Source organism: Neomonachus schauinslandi, chromosome 9, assembly GCF_002201575.2.
Source record: "Neomonachus schauinslandi chromosome 9, ASM220157v2, whole genome shotgun sequence".
NCBI lineage: Eukaryota > Metazoa > Chordata > Mammalia > Carnivora > Phocidae > Neomonachus > Neomonachus schauinslandi.
This window is the reverse complement of record NC_058411.1, coordinates 91101454-91118459: the sequence shown is the minus strand read 5'-3', so window position 1 is coordinate 91118459 and position 17006 is coordinate 91101454. Positions and strand designations below refer to the sequence as shown.

Sequence of the window (17006 nt, the reverse complement as noted above, 5' to 3'; positions counted from 1 at the left end):
GTGGGTCCTAGGTCACCTCTCTGGGGAGAAGTTCTAGCCGCACCTCAGAAGTATTTTTCATTAATATGGCCCTTCATTTGTAATTAGCTTTCAGCCCCATGGCCACCTCTGTCACCGATTGGCCCACAAACAAGTCCTCTTGGCCTCTCAGAGATCAGGCGTCCCTTGCCCTTGTTTCGCTTAGTCTCAAAGCGTGAATTTCCATCTCTGAAAGGAAGATGCTCTAAGAGCAGAGCTTTAGAGCCAGGCAGACGTGAATTCCAGCTCTGTCACTTACTAACTGAGTGACCTTGGGCAAGCTACAGAGCTCCTTGGTGTTTCAGTTTGGGTTCTGTAAGTTGGTGGCAATACCAATTCCCATGTCGTGGCATTTGCTGTGAGCATCCAACGAACTAAGCACTTAGCACCGTGCCCCGCACGTGGTCAGCACGCAAAGCATAGTGGTGGTGAGGGCAGAACTGTAGTACCGTGGGGAGGTTGCCAAGCTGAACCTCCCCCTCGTCTTCCCAGCATTAGCCAAGCTCTTCACGCTCCCAGAGTGAATGACTTAGCCTTTGAGACTGTTTCAGGGGAGAGGGATGGTGGTTTGGCAAGGAAGAGGAATAGTCTGGGGATAAATGAGAGGAGGGTGAGGAGGGGAGGGTATGGGAGGCCCAATTCTAAACCTGCTATAAGTTCTCACCCCCAGGGCAGAGTGCCCAAGCAGCCCACCGGCCTGGTGCAAGGGAGAACTCTCGGTTTAGGCAAAATCTCCCTCCGTTTAAGAAATCTGGTTGCAAAGCCTGGGTGAAGCCTGAGAGTTTGGGATCATTAGCCAAAGAGGTAGGATCCCTGGGGCAGGGGCTGGTGACCTGCACACTGGCCATTGAACATGTTTTGCTGCCGAGGGCCTTTAGATCTTCTGCTTCCGGGGGGTCCTGGGGGACCTGGAGGGCCCGGAGGTCCAGGGGGGCCAGGCGGGCCTTGGTCACCTTTGGCACCTGGAGAGAGAGAAGGGGGGTGGGGGTGAGAGATCGATTCAAGAGCCATAAACAGAGATGGGTTTCTCCCAGGGGAAAGGAGAATGAGCAGCTCCAGGGAGGATGGCTGAGCCCCCCTTCCCAGACATAACTGTATTCTAGCACTCGTCCATGCAAAGTTGAGGATGCACCCATAGCAGACGTTGAGTTCCAACCCTGTGCCAGGAACTGTGCTAAGAATTTTACAAATCTCCCACCCATTGTTCTTCCCAACCATTCTGTGAGGTAGTATTAGTAGCCTGTCGGTGACCCGAGCCTTGGGGAAGTTCAGTGCTTTGCCCGAGGTCACCACGGGGAACAAGGCTGTGTCTCAGGTGTCTCACAGCAAAGCTCACACTCATTTCACTGCCATGTTGAAGGATCTCAACCCTGACTACTTATTTGAGTACCCAAGGAGCTCTCATACAATTCTAGTGCTGGGGCCCCACACAGAACAATTAGGTCAAAATGGTGGGGAGACTGGTCGTCTGTATTTTTGAAAGCCTTCTCATACGCTGCCAGGTATGAGAAGCACCGCTCTGTGTGGTAGAAGAGATCAGGGGAGCCGGCCCAGCCTATGACCTTGGGCAGGCAGCTCAACCCTCCGATCCTGTTTCTTCATTTCCAGACTGAGTCTCATCCATCCTGTCTTGCCCAGAGAGTATCCACTGAGGTCACTGGCGTGAGTGCTCTAACTTTAGATGGCCAATGGGCATGGGTACAGTCCTTTCCATGTGCTATTGTCTGGAGCATTCACAAGGATGCCATGAGGCTGGGCCATTTAGCCCTTTGGTTCTACCCACCTGTCCTGAGCTGACTGGTGATCTCAGACCTTATTAGCTGCCTCTTCCCAGCCAGACCAAATAAGCCTTTCCAGTCTCTCTAGAATGGGCAAGCCGGGGTCACAGAGGCCAGAGGCAAGTCCAAGCCCATTCTGAAAGGGGCAGACATCTATAGGCAGGGCATATATGATCCACTCTCATATGCCTTGTTTGCTCTCTGGCCTAGGGACACCGAGCTCTGCCTGCTCTCTGGAGTTGGGGTACACTCAAGGATGTTGCTTTCCTGAATGGTTTGTCAACACCCCTCACCTGTTCGGTAGCATAGGGGAGTGCAGTATTTGGGATGTGTAGATTCCTATATAACTGAAGTATAACATGGTCTCATATTTTCAAAGTATATTCACCTATATTTGATGCTGTCAAAAGACTTCTTAAATTTTATGTATTTTGCATAGCAACTTCCCTGTTTCAGAAACAAAGCATGCTAAACATAATTTGAGCTTTGGTCTTAGCACAGTACCTGGCAAACAGTAGGTGCTCAACACATTTTGAGTGGCTAGATGGGCGACTCCTTCGGGGTCATTGTTCTTTTTTTTTTTTTAAGATTTTTTTTTTTTTAATTTTTATTTGACAGAGAGAGAGACAGCGAGAGAGGGAACACAGCAGGGGAAGTGGGAGAGGGAGAAACAGGCTTCCCACGGAGCAGGGAGCCCGATGCAGGGCTCGATCCCAGGACCCTGGGATCATGACCTGAGCTGAAGGCAGACGCTTAATGACTGAGCCACCCAGGCGCCCCTAGGGTTCTTGACCATTTATCATCCTAGCTTCTTCAGGACAGATGTCCTGTCTCACTCCCTTTCATCTTCATATTCCCAGCTACTAGCAAAGTTGCTAATTCATAAATGGTGTTCTTTGACATTCAAAAATATTTATTGAATACATAAGGATAGTTATATTTTTATGATATGAGTGGTCTCTGAAGTACTGTGCTTATAAAATTCGTCTGCCCCTTCCTCGTCCATGACCATCAGCTGTCACCTACTCTTTCCACTGTGTCTTTCTGTGGTTTGCTATCTCTACAACCCCTGGCCCCTCCCAGGTGCCAACTGTCTGCTCTGAGCCTGGGCTGGAAACCAGAAAAAGGAGATCAGCTACCATGTCTGCTCCAATTCTGTGTCAAAAGACTTAGGATAAAGATCTGAAGATGACCCTACCTGGACTGTGAAGAAAATGTCTGAGCTTTCTGTCAGTTGTCCTCCGAAGTATCTTAAATTGCTTGCTTACTTGTCTTGTTCTAGATTGTGCTAGATTTAATAGATATTTGGAAAAAGGAAGTTCCCTTCATCGTCATTCAATCTAACCATGATGTTTGGACTGGAATTATCTAAACTACTTATGCTTATATCTGAGATTTGGTCTCGCCAACACTGTGATGACATGCATGGTTTTCTCCTTTTTGAAAGCACAGAACCCTGAGACATGCTGCAAAGCAGATGGGCACATAAAGCAGATAAGGAGAGAAGACCCAAGCCAAGCTGCCTTTGTCCTAAAAACCAGGCCGGTTTCCGGGCCCAAGTGCCAGCCACTTACCTGTGGGGAGCACATCATTGGACACGTCTCCTTTGTCTCCTTTGTCACCCTTTGGCCCTGCTGGGCCCTCATTTCCAGTCAAGCCCAGCTCACCAGGGTCGCCCTTCTCCCCTGGAGTTCCTGTGGCTCCAGGCAGCCCTGAGGGGAGGAAAATGATTTATTAGCCTATAGTGCAAGAAATTCCGGTACACCACTTTGTAATACTGTACACTGTACTTTTAGGGTGAAGGACTTTCAACAACCAAATACCTAAGTCTTTGTTGCTGACATTTTAGGTCAGCAGCATGATATAAACTCATTAAAGACTAGTATTTCCAGGTGGCTCTTCTGAATATTTTAGGGACCTTTGGCTGGGCCAACAGGTTGGAGAGGAGTGGACCAGAAAAGGGGCAATCGCAGCAAGAGCGGAAGGAAGGTAAGGCCTGACCCGAAGTTTGCCACACAGGAAGGACGGAGCGCGCAGAGGGGTCTGTGTGGCACCCGGAAGGGTGGGTGTTGTCCCCTGCCTTCTTGGTTTCGTCCTCACAACATACTGGACCGGTAGGCTGCTCGGTCATCCTTACTCTCATTGTAGAGAAGCTGGAGCTCAGGCTTACCGTGGTCATCACTGAGGCCACTAAGTGAGCAGCAGAGATCTGATTCTATGACATTCCAGGGCAAAATGCTTTTCATCAAAAGAGCAAAATGGGTAAAGTTGCTCTAGCATAAGCGTTAAGAGGGATGGTGATAGTGTGGATAAAATGCAGTAAGTGGACTGTCTGCCTCTGTTCCCGGGGAGCCATAACTCCAGGAACTGCGGACCCACCCCTGTCGGCTAGACATGGGTAAGAGTCTAGGCAATGGCCCCTCTCAGCATGCATTATGGACCACACAGCATTCTGATCCTCGGGAGGAAGGAAGCAAACGAGGTGCATGATACGATTGCCCTGGTCACTGCTGGCAGGTAGTTTCCAGACAGAAGCAGAAGGAGTGGTGCCCAAATAGAGCCTCGCCATTTCACTGAGGTGAGGAGACCAAAGCCGGAGTCTGGGGAGGTAGAGGTGGCTAGGGTTCATGAGGCAGAAGGAGGTGGTTGTGCAGACGGAGCTCTGGAGAACTTCAGAGGGGTCTCCTTGGGTCTTTGGCTGAGTAATGACCTGCAGGGTGAAACTCTATGAGGCAGGGCAAGAACAAACAGGAAGTTCACTACACAACTCTCAGTGCTTGCCCAGGATAAGGGCTTCATTCCCACCAGGCAAAGCAGGGAGATCTCAGAAAATGATGCGATATTGGGTAAAGTCCTTGGAAAAGTCTTGTCTCAGCAGTGAGGCTAAATTAGCCCAAGAGTCAAGGCTGCTGTGGATCCGTTATAACTAAGCTTAAAAACCAGCTTTGGAAGTATTAAACAGTTGGGAGTAGTCACTGCCAGAATAGAGTCCACAATTTGAATCGTTTAGTGAATGTAATGCAGCACAGTAACAGTTTAAGAAAGGAAAGGATCATATCATCTCAGTCGATGCAGAAAAGGCATGTGATAAAATTTAACACCTATTCTTTTTTTTTTTTTTTGACAGAGAGAGAGAGAGAGCACAAGTAGGGGGAGCAGCAGAGGGAGAGGGAGAAGTAGGCTCCCTGCTCAGTAACACCCATTCTTAATAAGAATTCTCATCAAACAAAGAATAGGAAGAAACGTCAATCTGAAAAGGGACCTCTATAAAAATACCTACAGCTAAGCTCCTCCTTAGTGATGAAAGACTAACTGATTTCTCCCTAAGATCAGGAACAAGACAAGGGCATCAATATTCATCACTTTTATTTCACATGATACCAGAGGTCCCAACTAGTGCAATAAAGAAAAAGAAAGAAAGAAAGAAAAGAAAGAAAAAAAAGATTGGAAAGGATGGATTCAAATTGTCTTTATTTGCAGATAGCTGATTGTTTTGTAGAAAATCTCATGGAACCTATAAAAAAGCTACTAGAACTCCTGACCACTCAGGGACCCTGGGGCCCTGAGAAGGAAAGGGATTGCCTAATATTGGGCAGAGGTATTGTCAGATATGAATCTATTAACACAGTCCCCTATCTGCAGGACCTACATGCTCATTCTCACAACAGCTTCCTGGAGATATTGCTCAAAGTGGCAGAGATTTCAGGCAGCAAGGAAGAGCCAGAGGCATGTTTTAGTGCAAAACAGACCTTTAGTTCCTCTCGACTTCTATGACCAAGAGGGCTTAGGATCCATTCATTCTCTTTTCTAATTACCCTGCCAGTCCCCAAGCCACTGCCTTTTTTTTTTTTTTAAAGATATTTATTTATTTATTTGAGAGAGAGAGAGAGAGAGGAGGGGCAGAGGGGGACAGAGAGGAAGAGGGAAAGAATCTCAAGCAGACTCTGCGCTGAGCTTGGAGCCCAACGTGGGGCTCGATAACACCACCCTGAGATCATGACCTGAGCTGAAACCAAGAGTCAGAGGCTTATCCGACTGAACACCCAGGAGTGCCCCTGCCCCGGCCATGTTCCTTCTTACAGGCTCTGGCTAAGTGAGTGCCCACAGCCCCTCTCTTACGCTCATCGACTTGGCCAGTCCCTACTCCCTGTCATCTTTTCAGCCTTGTGATTGTCCTCCCTCTAGATTAACAGTTGAGATTTTAAGATCTGGACCCCCCCCCCAGCCCCGCTTCCTACCAGCCCCATAGGATTCCAAAATCACTGTCCCAAGAGAATCTGAGAATTCAGGATTGGAAGGCAACTTGGAGGTCATTCAGATTAAACTCACATCCCAGCCCAGAAGCCTCTCTATGCTGCCTGACGGCTCTTCTCAAGTCCTGTCCGCAGTGGGGAGGGAGGTTATTACATCCCATCACATCACAGATCATCCAGAAGATTCTGCATTGCCACCAGAGGCAATATTCCCTAAAACCTACACCTGGAGCTCTCAGCACCTTTCCTTCATGCCGGGAAGTGATGCACACTCAGTGTGGCATTTGCTCTTCCCAATTCAAGGGGCCGTACCCGGACCACCCCAGGAGGACAGCAGTGTCCTCAAAAACCTTCAAATGTTGATCACTGTTCGACAACGTGGCGCACAAAGTCGTGTTTGCCAGATTGCCGCCAACCATAAAAACCGCATCTTCATGACAACCATGACATTCAGCCCTTGCGGGGGAGTGAGAGGGCGGCGCGCGCCGACGGAGGGGCTGGGGCCCCGGTGGGAGGGGAGCGGAGAGGAGCAGGGCAGCCCCTCCGCTCCGCGGGGGCCCGTGCTGGGCATGGTGCAGTCGCACAGATGGCAAACCACGCCTGTGGGCAGGGGGCAGGCCTCCCTCGCAGCGGCACCCAAGCCCCGTGGCCCTGGCTCACCCCTGCCCACGGCTGTTAGGACAGCTTGCTGGAAAGTGGCTCACTCACTCAAGAAGAGCCCTTAATCAGGGGCCTCTGCATAGGAAGACGTCCTTTTGTTGGGATTTTAAATAGGCAATTTGGCACATTATCTGCAGGACACAAAAGACGAGAACGTTGCCATAGAGTCGGGCCCGCACAATGCACCGAGGATAACCGATACCTTCTAAAGGTTTCACATGACCCGGATTCTGCAGTGCTCAGGGAAAGGGTGTCTTCTAGTTACTTCGGGGTTTTCTCTTTCAGGCATTTATTCTGGTCACAAAGAACCTCTCTGCATCAGCATCCGATTTCCACTTCATTCCTCCCGCTTGTGCCTTTTCTTTCTCAAAAAGGCCGTGTGTGAGACAGGAAAATGTTCGTACTGGAAGGCAGTTGTGGTAATGCTGCCCCCACAGGGGTGACGCTCTAAAGCTAAAGATGTTAAAGACCTTTGCTTAAGAATGTATTTTGAGGGGCGCCTGGGTGGCTCAGGTCGCGGTCCCAGGGTCCTGGGATCGAACCCCGCATCGGGCTCCCTGCTCCGCGGGAAGCCTGCTTCTCCCTCTCCCACTCCCCCTGCTTGTGTTCCCTCTCTCGCTGTGTCTCTCTCTGTCAAATAAATAAGTAAAATCTTTAAAAAAAAAAAAAAAAGAATGTATTTTGAGGGGCGCCTGGGTGGCTCAGGTCATGATCCCGGGGTCCTGGGATCGAGCCCCGCGTCGGGCTCCCTGTTCCGCGGGAAGCCTGCTTCTCCCTCTCCCCCTGCTTGTGTTCCCTCTCTCGCTGTATCTATCTCTGTCAAATGAATAAATAAAATCTTTAAAAAAAAAAAAAGAATGTATTTTGACTCTGAGCTGGGTCTGCATGATCGTTTTTCCACTTTCAGTAAGAAAGGGCGGGGGATGTTCCGTCTCCATAGAGCCTGTCTTTTCTCTCCTGACCGATGCCTCTGACAGTTTCCTCTTGTCCCACCTTGGCCGTGCCCTGGCCGTGGGACTTCGGAGGTATAGCACCACCCGATCCCATTCACCGTCGGAGGACCCCCGGCGGGGGGAGGGGGGCACTTTCTTCCCTGGCCTGACTCGGCAGCGCCCGGCCGTGCTGTTACACGGTGCACGGCCCCGCCCCCCGCGCAGTGTATCCCCTGTGAGTCCTGGCAGGCTTCGAGTCAGCACATTCTGCAGAGAAGAAAGGCCGGATTCTGCTCGCCCGCCTCGTCTGCTGGGAGTGGCTCTCTGCTATTTTCCTTCCCCGTGGCGCGCACTCAAAACAAACCATCTCACCAGCTTTAGAGTTGGGGGTTGCATTACGTTGCTGGGGTCAACTTCAGCATCTTCATGGCAGGGGGTGAGGGAGGACGGCTTATTTTTGGCAGGACCATCTGTCGCTGACTGAGGCAGGGCGGCGAAAGGGGGCCAGGGGGGTGTCACACAAAACCCGGTCCCAAGATTGGCATGAATAAAGAGGAGGGCATTTATTTCTGTTGTATGAGGATTCGATTTTTAGAGAAGACAATGCAGTATTAACCCTTAGTGAGAAAGTGAGAGACAGATGGAAAAAAAAAGCGAATGCTTGGTTTTGAGGCAATCGAATGTCAAACTTCATAGACGTCAGTTGCAAAATTGACCACATTTAAGTCTCTTTAGTTCTTCTCTCTGCGTCTAAGTCGGTGTTTTCCAGTGAATACAGGCATTTCAACTTAGCTTTCCTTCTGGGTTAAAACCAAGTTTTGGAAACAATAGCTAACACTAATAGGGCACTCACTATGTGTCAGGCCGTATTCTAAGCCCTATACATATCTCTCATTTAATCTTCTAAATGACCTTATGAGGTTGATACTACTATTGTTCCCATCTTACAGATGAGGAAACTGGCACAGAGTGATTAAGTAACTTGCCCAAGGGCACACAGCTAGTAAGTGGCAGAGCCAGGACCCAAACCATGCCATCAGGCTCCGGCGCCATGCTATTCCACTGTTGTTCTCAGCTTAGTCCTAACCTCCAGGGCCTGGAACACCCAGTGAAGGAGGGGCAATAAAGTCCATGTTGACACGAAGGGACATAACTTGTCCACTGTCGCAAAGGTAAGAAGTTCTGCTAAGGTCAGAAACCGAGGGTTATCTCCCGGAAACAACGGTTAGGCTAGAGCTCTATACTCTGGTTTCATCAGGCTCTTCATCTCCTCAAGAGCCCACAGTGGCTCCCCGCTGCCTCCTGCAGACATGCACCTAGCCAGGGTCCCCTCCAGTATCCAGGGGCAGTCTCACTAACAGTCCCTCCAGGCTAGGCCTTTCTCTTCTACCCCGGCAACGCCCTCCATAGCTCCCCTCTGATTATTTCTAAGACATTGATCACACTCCTCTCTCTTGTCCCTTACACTTAGCCCTACTATACAACCCATCTTCTGCCCTATTTGGGTCCTATTTGTCCCTTCTGTGCACAGGGAAGTTCAGCTTTCTCTTCTGGCGGTACTACCCGCTGTCAGGAGAAAGCAGTCTTTAGATCAGAGTAACCAGCTATTACTCAGTAGCTGTGTGTAAGATATGGCCTCTCCGTCCCTGGACGAGAAGCCCTCATGGACGGAAAGTGTGCACTACCCTTCTCATTCACGCACGCGTGCGTGCGGTCTTCAGTCATCAATTACTGAGCTTCACCTGGGCCCAGAGAGAGCTGCGCCGGGTAACCGAATATGTAAGACATGGTCTCTCCTTCATGGACAAGCACTAGAGCAGACTATTTAAAAATTGGAAACCATGTTAGAGTTGTGGGAACCCGGCCTCCTCAGTCTACAGGTGGGACCAAGGCTCAACGGTGAAGGGACCTGCCCAAGGCCTCGGAGCTGGTCGGGGACTGAGGCAGGGGCTTCGGGGACTCCTTCCACTCCTTCCTCTGCCTGGAGAGCAGGAACTAAGAGGTGCATAATCAACTCTGCCTGCCAGGCTGTTCCTCACTGAGCTGCATATTCTTGCACATGTCCTGCCTCCTGGCCCTCCCCGTCAGGCTCAGGCTGGAGGGGGTCTGCCGCCCTACGTCCTGAAGGAGTTAATGGCACTAGCTCCCAAGGCCAGGCCTCTTTCCCATCGGCTCCTGCTCTGTGGCACCTCGGGGGCGCTGATCTCACAGCTGGGGGCCAGCCCCCCCTGCCCCCCACCCCCCGGCCTGGAAGCTCAGTGTAGTCATGTTTAAGAGCAGGGGTCCAGGAGTCAGAGAGACCTGGTTTCAAGTCCTGCCTCCTCCACTTCTTACCTTTGCAACAGTGGACAAGTTATGTCCATTCGTGTCAACAAGGACTTTATTGCCCCCCCTTCGCTGGGTGTTCCAGGCCCTGGAGGTTAGGACTAAGCAAGATAGACATTGCTTGGCTGTCATGGACCTCACATCCTTCCTAGGGGGTCAGACCATCAGCTCATCAACAAGCAAACGCAAGGAGAGAGTTTCCGGGAAGGGATATGTATTTTGACAGAACAGGGAATGAGGCAGGGGCTAGACACAGAGGTGGGGAACGAACTTGAAGAGGGGTGGCAATAGAGATGAGACCTGCACCAGGACCAGCTGCGGGAAGGGCAAGGAAAGAGTATTCCAGGCAGTGGGCACAGCAGTGCAAAGGTCCTGGGGCAAGGGTGGGCTTGGCCTGTTTGAGAAACAGAAAGATAGGGCTTCTTCATCTGGAAAAAATATGGCCAACAAAAATATCCATCTCCTGAGGGTGGTTTTGAAGACCAAATGAGATAAGTATAGAGAGTACTTGGTAGCATGCCTGACAATAGATATTAGCTATTTGCATACTATTGTTCAGAGGATCACTGCTAGAGGGCAGAGTCCAGCCTGAGTACCGTCTCTATGGAACACAGGCTCTTTTTCCTGTTTTTAGAAACAGCACTTGTTGTTCTCTCTTTCTGGAATGCACGCCCACCCCTCCTCTCTCCCACCCCTGCCTGGCAAACCACTATGGATCCTGGAACTCTCGGCCGGAATCACAACGCTTCCTTCTCCACAGTCATGACCTTGGCCCAGCAGGTCACATCCTGTATGAGACCCTGCAGTGCCTTCTTGGAGCCGAACAGGAGACCCATACTACTAATCAGAAGGTTCTGGAAGGCCTCTCTGCACGTCTCTCTTCCCCCAGCCACACCTGTCAGGCCCTTGTGGGTGCCTTGCACTCCACCTGGGCCACCCTCTGCCTGCTCACATCCTTCAAGTCTGACCTCAGACTTTACCTCTGTGACCCTCCCTCTCTGTACTGTATCTCTTAACCCCTGTTCTCTCTTTCAAATGGGTATCTCATGTTGTGATTGCAGATATATTTCATTATTGACTTCTAATTTGTGCCTTCCCACCAAAGATTTAAAGTTCCAGGGGCTGCATCTGTTTTGTTTCTGCACTAGGGCTTGGAACCTGCTCACTAAATGTTTGCTGACAGATGTTCCCACCCTGTCCTGGTCTTCTTGCTACTCAGTCCCGTTCTTGGCCTCCTTTGCTGGCTCATCCCCCTCCTACTTGGTCATTAGACGTTGTTGCTTCTCAGGGCTGAACCCAGGCCCTCCTCTTCTGTTAGCTCCCTCCAAAAGGACGGTGCCCACACCCACATGCACACCGCCTCAGGTGGCCCCTCCTGTATACCTCGAGCCCCAGGGTCTCCTCTGACTAGAGACCTGCCTGCATCTCCAAGGCCCCCGACATCTCCTCCTGGACGTTTCAGGGCACCTCAAACTCAGCACATCCCATGCTGAGCCACACTTCTTTCCCTGAACCTGAGTTGATATGGGGCTCCCTTCCTCAGGACAGAGCGGTCATCAGGGACAGAGATCTCAGAGTCGGTCTTGGGGTCCCCCTCCCCCTTCCTCCTTATATCCACCCACCACTGGGTACTGCTGATTTCCCCCCAGAATATCACTCAACTCCACTGGTCTCTCCATCCCCCTGGCCTGCCGTCCCTTCGACCTGTGCGCTGAGTAGCTTCTGAACTGTCTCCCTCCTTCTGTCCTTGCTCGCCTAGTGTGCTCTCCACAAGGCGGCCACAGTGTTATTTTAGAAAAGCAGACCTGACCTTGTCACTCTCTCCTACTTGCAACCCCTCAGTGGCTTCTCAGTGCTCGCTGAACAAAGCCCAGGCCACCTGACCAGCTCTGCTCTCTCCTCCCTGCAAGAACACTGAGTGCTGGGTAGGATGTGAGCCCGCTGTCAGGCGAAGGAAGGAAGCAGAGGAGGGAACACACAGCTCTAGGGCTTTGGCAGGGGAACTGGGCCCTCGTGCTGGGGTTCAGGGTCCAGGGCAGGGGTGGAGCTGACCCATGGTGGAGCCCTGCTTTCAACAACCTCTCCGTAGAACCAGGCTCGGCAGACAGTCTTTGTGTTTGTACGTCTAGGATGGTGGTGGTCTCCCCTTCCCCTGGCCTGGGGCATGGACAACGGCCTGGGCCCTTAGTGACTCAACTTCTCTGCTCAGCCTTAGCGGACGCTTCTCGTTCTAATGCTGCTGACGCCCGGAGGCCTCCCGCACGGGGAGACAGCTGCAGAGGAGGGTCTGCATCTTCGGCTGGAGGTCCCGTGGGATCTCCTGGAGACCAAGGATTTGGTCCCTTCCCCTGGCGAGTGGACCCTGGCCCTGCTCAGTGCTCCACCGCTGCCTCCCCCGCCCTCCCGCACCTCGCTCAGCACAGATGCAGGGGGGGTGCTTGCCGGGTGAGGCAGGGCAGCTAGCTCTCTGCACGGCTGCCAATCCTCCCAGTTCCCTCCCGGACCAGCCACAGTCCTTACGATTCCAGGGCCTAGCTGACTTGGCCGCTATCTCTCTGGCTCTGACTCCACCACATCTGCCCTGGCCGCCTTGCCGCTCCTCAGACCCCGTGGGCACACCGGCCTCACACACTCTGCTGAAACGCCCCCCCACCCCCCCATAGCCCCTGGCTCCCTCTCTCCCTTCCTCCAGGCGTTTGCTCCCTTCCTTTTCAGGGGCCCTTAGCTGGCTTCCCAATCCACAGTCACCCCACCCCCCACCCCAGCCGCATACACACACTTGTTATTTCCTCTCTTGACACTGTGCGTCCTCTGTAACAGATGATCCTTTCCTACTTATTTAGCTTGTTTATGGCCACTCTGCCCAGACTGGAATGTGAGTTTCATGAAGGTAGGGATTTTGTCAGCTTTTTCATTTCTAGATCTCCAGCACCTAGAACTGGACCTGCCACGTAAATAGGTGTTATAAAGATGAATGAACTTTTTCCATTCTGGCTTCACTGGGTCATGGGCTGCATATCAAGCACACCTCTCCAAAGCCAGGGATCTGTAAGTCACCCCTTTGAAAGTCACCCATTTCCCCCCTGTTCCATACCCAAAGAACCATGGTTTCCTCCCCCTCATAGCTGACCCTCAGGATATTCATTGCTGAATCCTCAGGACTGGATTACATTTCTGGGGCCTTTCTGGGATAAACCAAATGTCTGCACCCTGATGGCCATCATTATTCAATGCCGATGCTCATTTATAATTATGATTATTATCTAACATGTAAGGATCCGTTACTGCTCCGTAATTAAAGCTGGAATGGCTGGCCTTCTGAGGACTGAGCTGACTTGGCCTGTGTGGGCCCATCTTCAAGAGGCTGCTCCCCCGGAACATGAGCATGTCGGCTTGACCAAGTGGCAGAGCCATTTAACAATTTTCTCCCTTTCCACTGGTTCTCACTTAAAGTGCTTAGAAGAGCAGAGGTGCTGGAAGAGGGTACTGTGCCATCTGGAAGAATGTTCTAGTAGTTATTCTAGCACAGGGCCTGTCTAGGTGAGTTGGTGTCGCAGAGCTAAGAGGTTGAAAATAAACAAGAGGGTTTGGTGGAGTCGGTACTGTCTGCAGTGGCTCAGAGCCTGGCCTTCCCGGAAGCCTCCTGGGGAGTCTCTACCCCCTGCACTGGAGCCCCCACCATGCCTCGTGCTAGCTCTCGTCGGTGCACCTTCCAGGCCTTCTCCATGCATGGCCCAGCACTGGTGCTCAGGGCCCCTCAGAACTTGCTTCCCCAGCCCGCAGGCTCCTGCCAGGCCCTGCACCAGCCCCCGCTTCTCACGGCTCCCTGGACACGTCCGACACAGATGTTTCCAGGGCTTTGCCATAATGCCCCTCGCTGCAGGGCAGCAGAACCCCTGCGGAGAGGCCAGCCACAGCGGTGTCGTCATCCTGCAATGCCAAGACCATGTGATCTCAGTGCCCGCCTAAGGGGGGCCTGGATGCTACCCTGCTACTCAAATGGTCCTAGCTACTCCTGTAGCCGAGAACACCTAGGGGCCGGCATCAATCAGCTGATTTTCAGTCAAACACAAGGATTTGCTGAGCAGGAAGAGGCAGTGGGAGGGCAGGGCAGGACCTGAGCCTCAAAAGAACTGGGGGCATCAGCACACAGCCCCTGGAGCATCCCTCCCCAGGGCTGCCTGCTCCAGCCCCTCCCATCCCTCCGTCTGCCTCCAAGCGAGCAGAAGAGCCGGAATCAGTTCTCAGGGAGGCCGCTCTCCCGGTAGATGTAAACCTTTGGCACACAGCGGCTTCCTGGAGAGAGTTAAACCAGTCCCACAGGCAAAGAGGTAACACTTTCTCCCCACCACATCCCGCTTGGGCCCATCCGAAAAGCAATAACTGAGACAAGCAACAAGGGAATTAACTAGAAAAGTTGCCAAAGTACCCATTTTTCCTCTTTTTCCAGTTGCTCCTTTTTCTCCTTTTGGGCCCTGGGGACCAGGCTGTCCATCTGATCCATTGTGTCCTGGAAGCCCACCAACTCCTGGAGGTCCTGCGTCAAAACGCGGGAAACAAGACCATCTTAAAAAATCATCACTGAGCTTAACATGATCTGCTTTAGCCAGTGACACTAGATGGGCATGAATGCCTTTTCCAGATCTCCTCCTGCCTCTTCCCTTCCTTTTCCACCTTTGCCCCACCCCCCATGCAGTGACAGACGGGGAATGGTAATGGCAGGTCCTCAAGTGGGAGGGGACAGGAGAGCTCGTGATTTGGGCCAAGACAAGGAGGGGGACACACTCCGGATTCTTCCCCCTTTCCCGCCTCCATCCCTTCTGAGCGACCCTGGGGAACTAGCCCCCCACATCCTCCCTCCGGAAGTAAGAAAATCCACAGACTCTTACCTGGTGGGCCAGGTGGTCCTACAACAGAAAAAGAAATTTAGATGATAAAGCATGCCTGGAAGGAAGCCAGCACCACAACCCCCAAATCAAAGAGCACTTTCCCCCTTTTAATAAGTACTAACCATCTACTGGCCCTAAGCATCCACTCCATGCCTTTTATTTAGAACCCAGCATATTCACTCAAAAGAACCTTAAAAGCAATTCAACAGTTTGCCAATCAAATCCACTTTTGCTTAGGTTTCAATGAACTAAGAATAATTTCTGAATGGGCTTCACCATAGATTCATAAATCAGTCATCTCTCAAGCAATCAGCTTCATTAAATGAGGTTTGGTAAAAATGTAGGAGGGCACTAGTGCAGCCTAGGCCCAGGTAAGCATTGGGAAATGGATGTGCTGTCATTGCAGGGCTGAGGTCTGGCTGTTGTGAGAAAGCAGTCCCAAGAGCTCTCATCCAGCCAGCGTATCTCCTTCACACCACCCAGAGCAACTGAGAGCAGAAGTTCGTTCTCAGATCTCTATTCTGTTGCACGAAATAGCCTGAGAACAACTGAGGGTCCAGATCAGATAACAAACACCTTGCTAAGTGTGTAATTACCCGAGGATCTAAGGGGTTCAGATGAACCATTTACACATAATCCAACAAAACAATTTTGCTTCCACAAATAGGAGAGTCTCATCAATATTTTATTTAAGCACTCAGACAAGCCAATGGGTTTATAACATGAGCAGTGGAAGTCCTTCTGTTTTTCCAGAACATATATGTTTACCCACGTTGGAGTAGAAAGGTCGTTCTACAAATCCAAGTCTGTGACTTTTCAGAAGACCGCCATTTACTAAGCATTTACTGTGTGCACAAAAGTCTACCAGGCAGCAGAAATCTTGGTCCCTGTGTCTGTTGTGTTTATGATCTAGCTGGAAAAGGTAGACACTCTGAAACCACAATGAAACATGAGGGAGGGAGTTACAGAGAAGCAGCCCCTCCAAGAGGTACTGGCACATGGCAGTCTGAGAAGGCTTCCAGACAGGGTGAGGCTTGAGCTGTGGCGCTGAAGAAACAATGGGCTTGACATGGCCACAGGGGTGAGGGCTGGACAGCTCAGGTCGGGGAGCAGCAGGAGCAAAGGCACAGGGGAGGGAACTTGCATGATTCAGGGTGAAAGAAAGGGGGAAGATTGGCCAACCTGGCGTGTGTAGAGATGAGGCTGAGTCAGTACTTGGAGGGGTGGGTGTGAACGCCAAGAGGAGAGGTGTAGGTGGTGTCTGCAAGGCAGTGGGGAGCTACAGTAGGTCTCTAATGGGGGATGACCCTGTGAAATCAGTGTGTTTTTGAGATCCTCTCTGTAGATGGAAGTTGAATACAACTAGGGAACAAGATGAGAGAGAAAAGAGAGGTGGGGTGGGGAGAAAACACCCAGAGAATCTTTGTAGTTAAAATGAGGGGAAAGGATGTGGACAGATCAGTTGGTAACTGTAGAGTTGTAGAGAAAGCTAGGAATTCAAGAGGTATTTCGGCAGAAGAATGAGCAGGGCTCCATATCTGATTGGGTAGGGGGCAAAAGAGGACACTCAGATGACGGGGAACTGAGGATATGGATGGAAGGAGACATGACGACTCTTGGAAGAAGAAGTGTTTGAATGTATATTTTCCATCCATGCAGTCCCACTTGGGGCAAAAATTATTTGCTGAAAATGGTACCACCATTTGCTGAAAAGTGTAGCCTGTGGTGACATGACTTTACCAACAGATGGCGTGTGCCTGTACACACATAAGGAGGTCAGAAGAAATCAATCAATCATTCCTGACTACAGATGGAACCAAATTCAGAGGTGCAGATTGGTAGAAAAAAGGTCACCAAGCAGGAATCAGCTGTCTATATAGGTTTCAAGAGTTCTCAGGACAGTCCAATAACCATTTCTATGCAGCAGGAGTATTGGAGAGAGGTCCTGGCTAGAGCTGTATACTTAGGACACTTTGGTCATGGCCAAGAAGTGTCCCTACGGTGAAATGTTCAGATTAGGGTTTTCTGTCATTGACCTGAGGTTCATTGACACCTGTGGCTACAGCTCTTAGTCATTTGAGTCCATAGAATCACCTAGAACGCTTGTTAAAATGCAGATACACAGACCCCAGCTGGAGATTCTAATTCAGT

The 17006-nt window shown here is 51.1% G+C and overlaps 1 protein-coding gene across 1 annotated transcript in view; it reads right to left on the bottom strand.

Annotated features, from left to right (window-relative positions):
• The window catches only part of GLDN (gliomedin), a 65548-nt gene that overhangs the window by 6466 nt on the left and 42076 nt on the right, over positions 1 to 17006 (bottom strand). The window contains exons 3-6 of the mRNA XM_021694002.1: positions 14856 to 14873; positions 14396 to 14503; positions 3371 to 3508; positions 852 to 980 (exon numbers count right to left, since the gene is read on the bottom strand). Of these exons, the coding sequence (XP_021549677.1) occupies positions 852 to 980; positions 3371 to 3508; positions 14396 to 14503; positions 14856 to 14873 (393 nt within the window). The remainder of the gene's footprint in view (positions 1 to 851; positions 981 to 3370; positions 3509 to 14395; positions 14504 to 14855; positions 14874 to 17006) is intronic.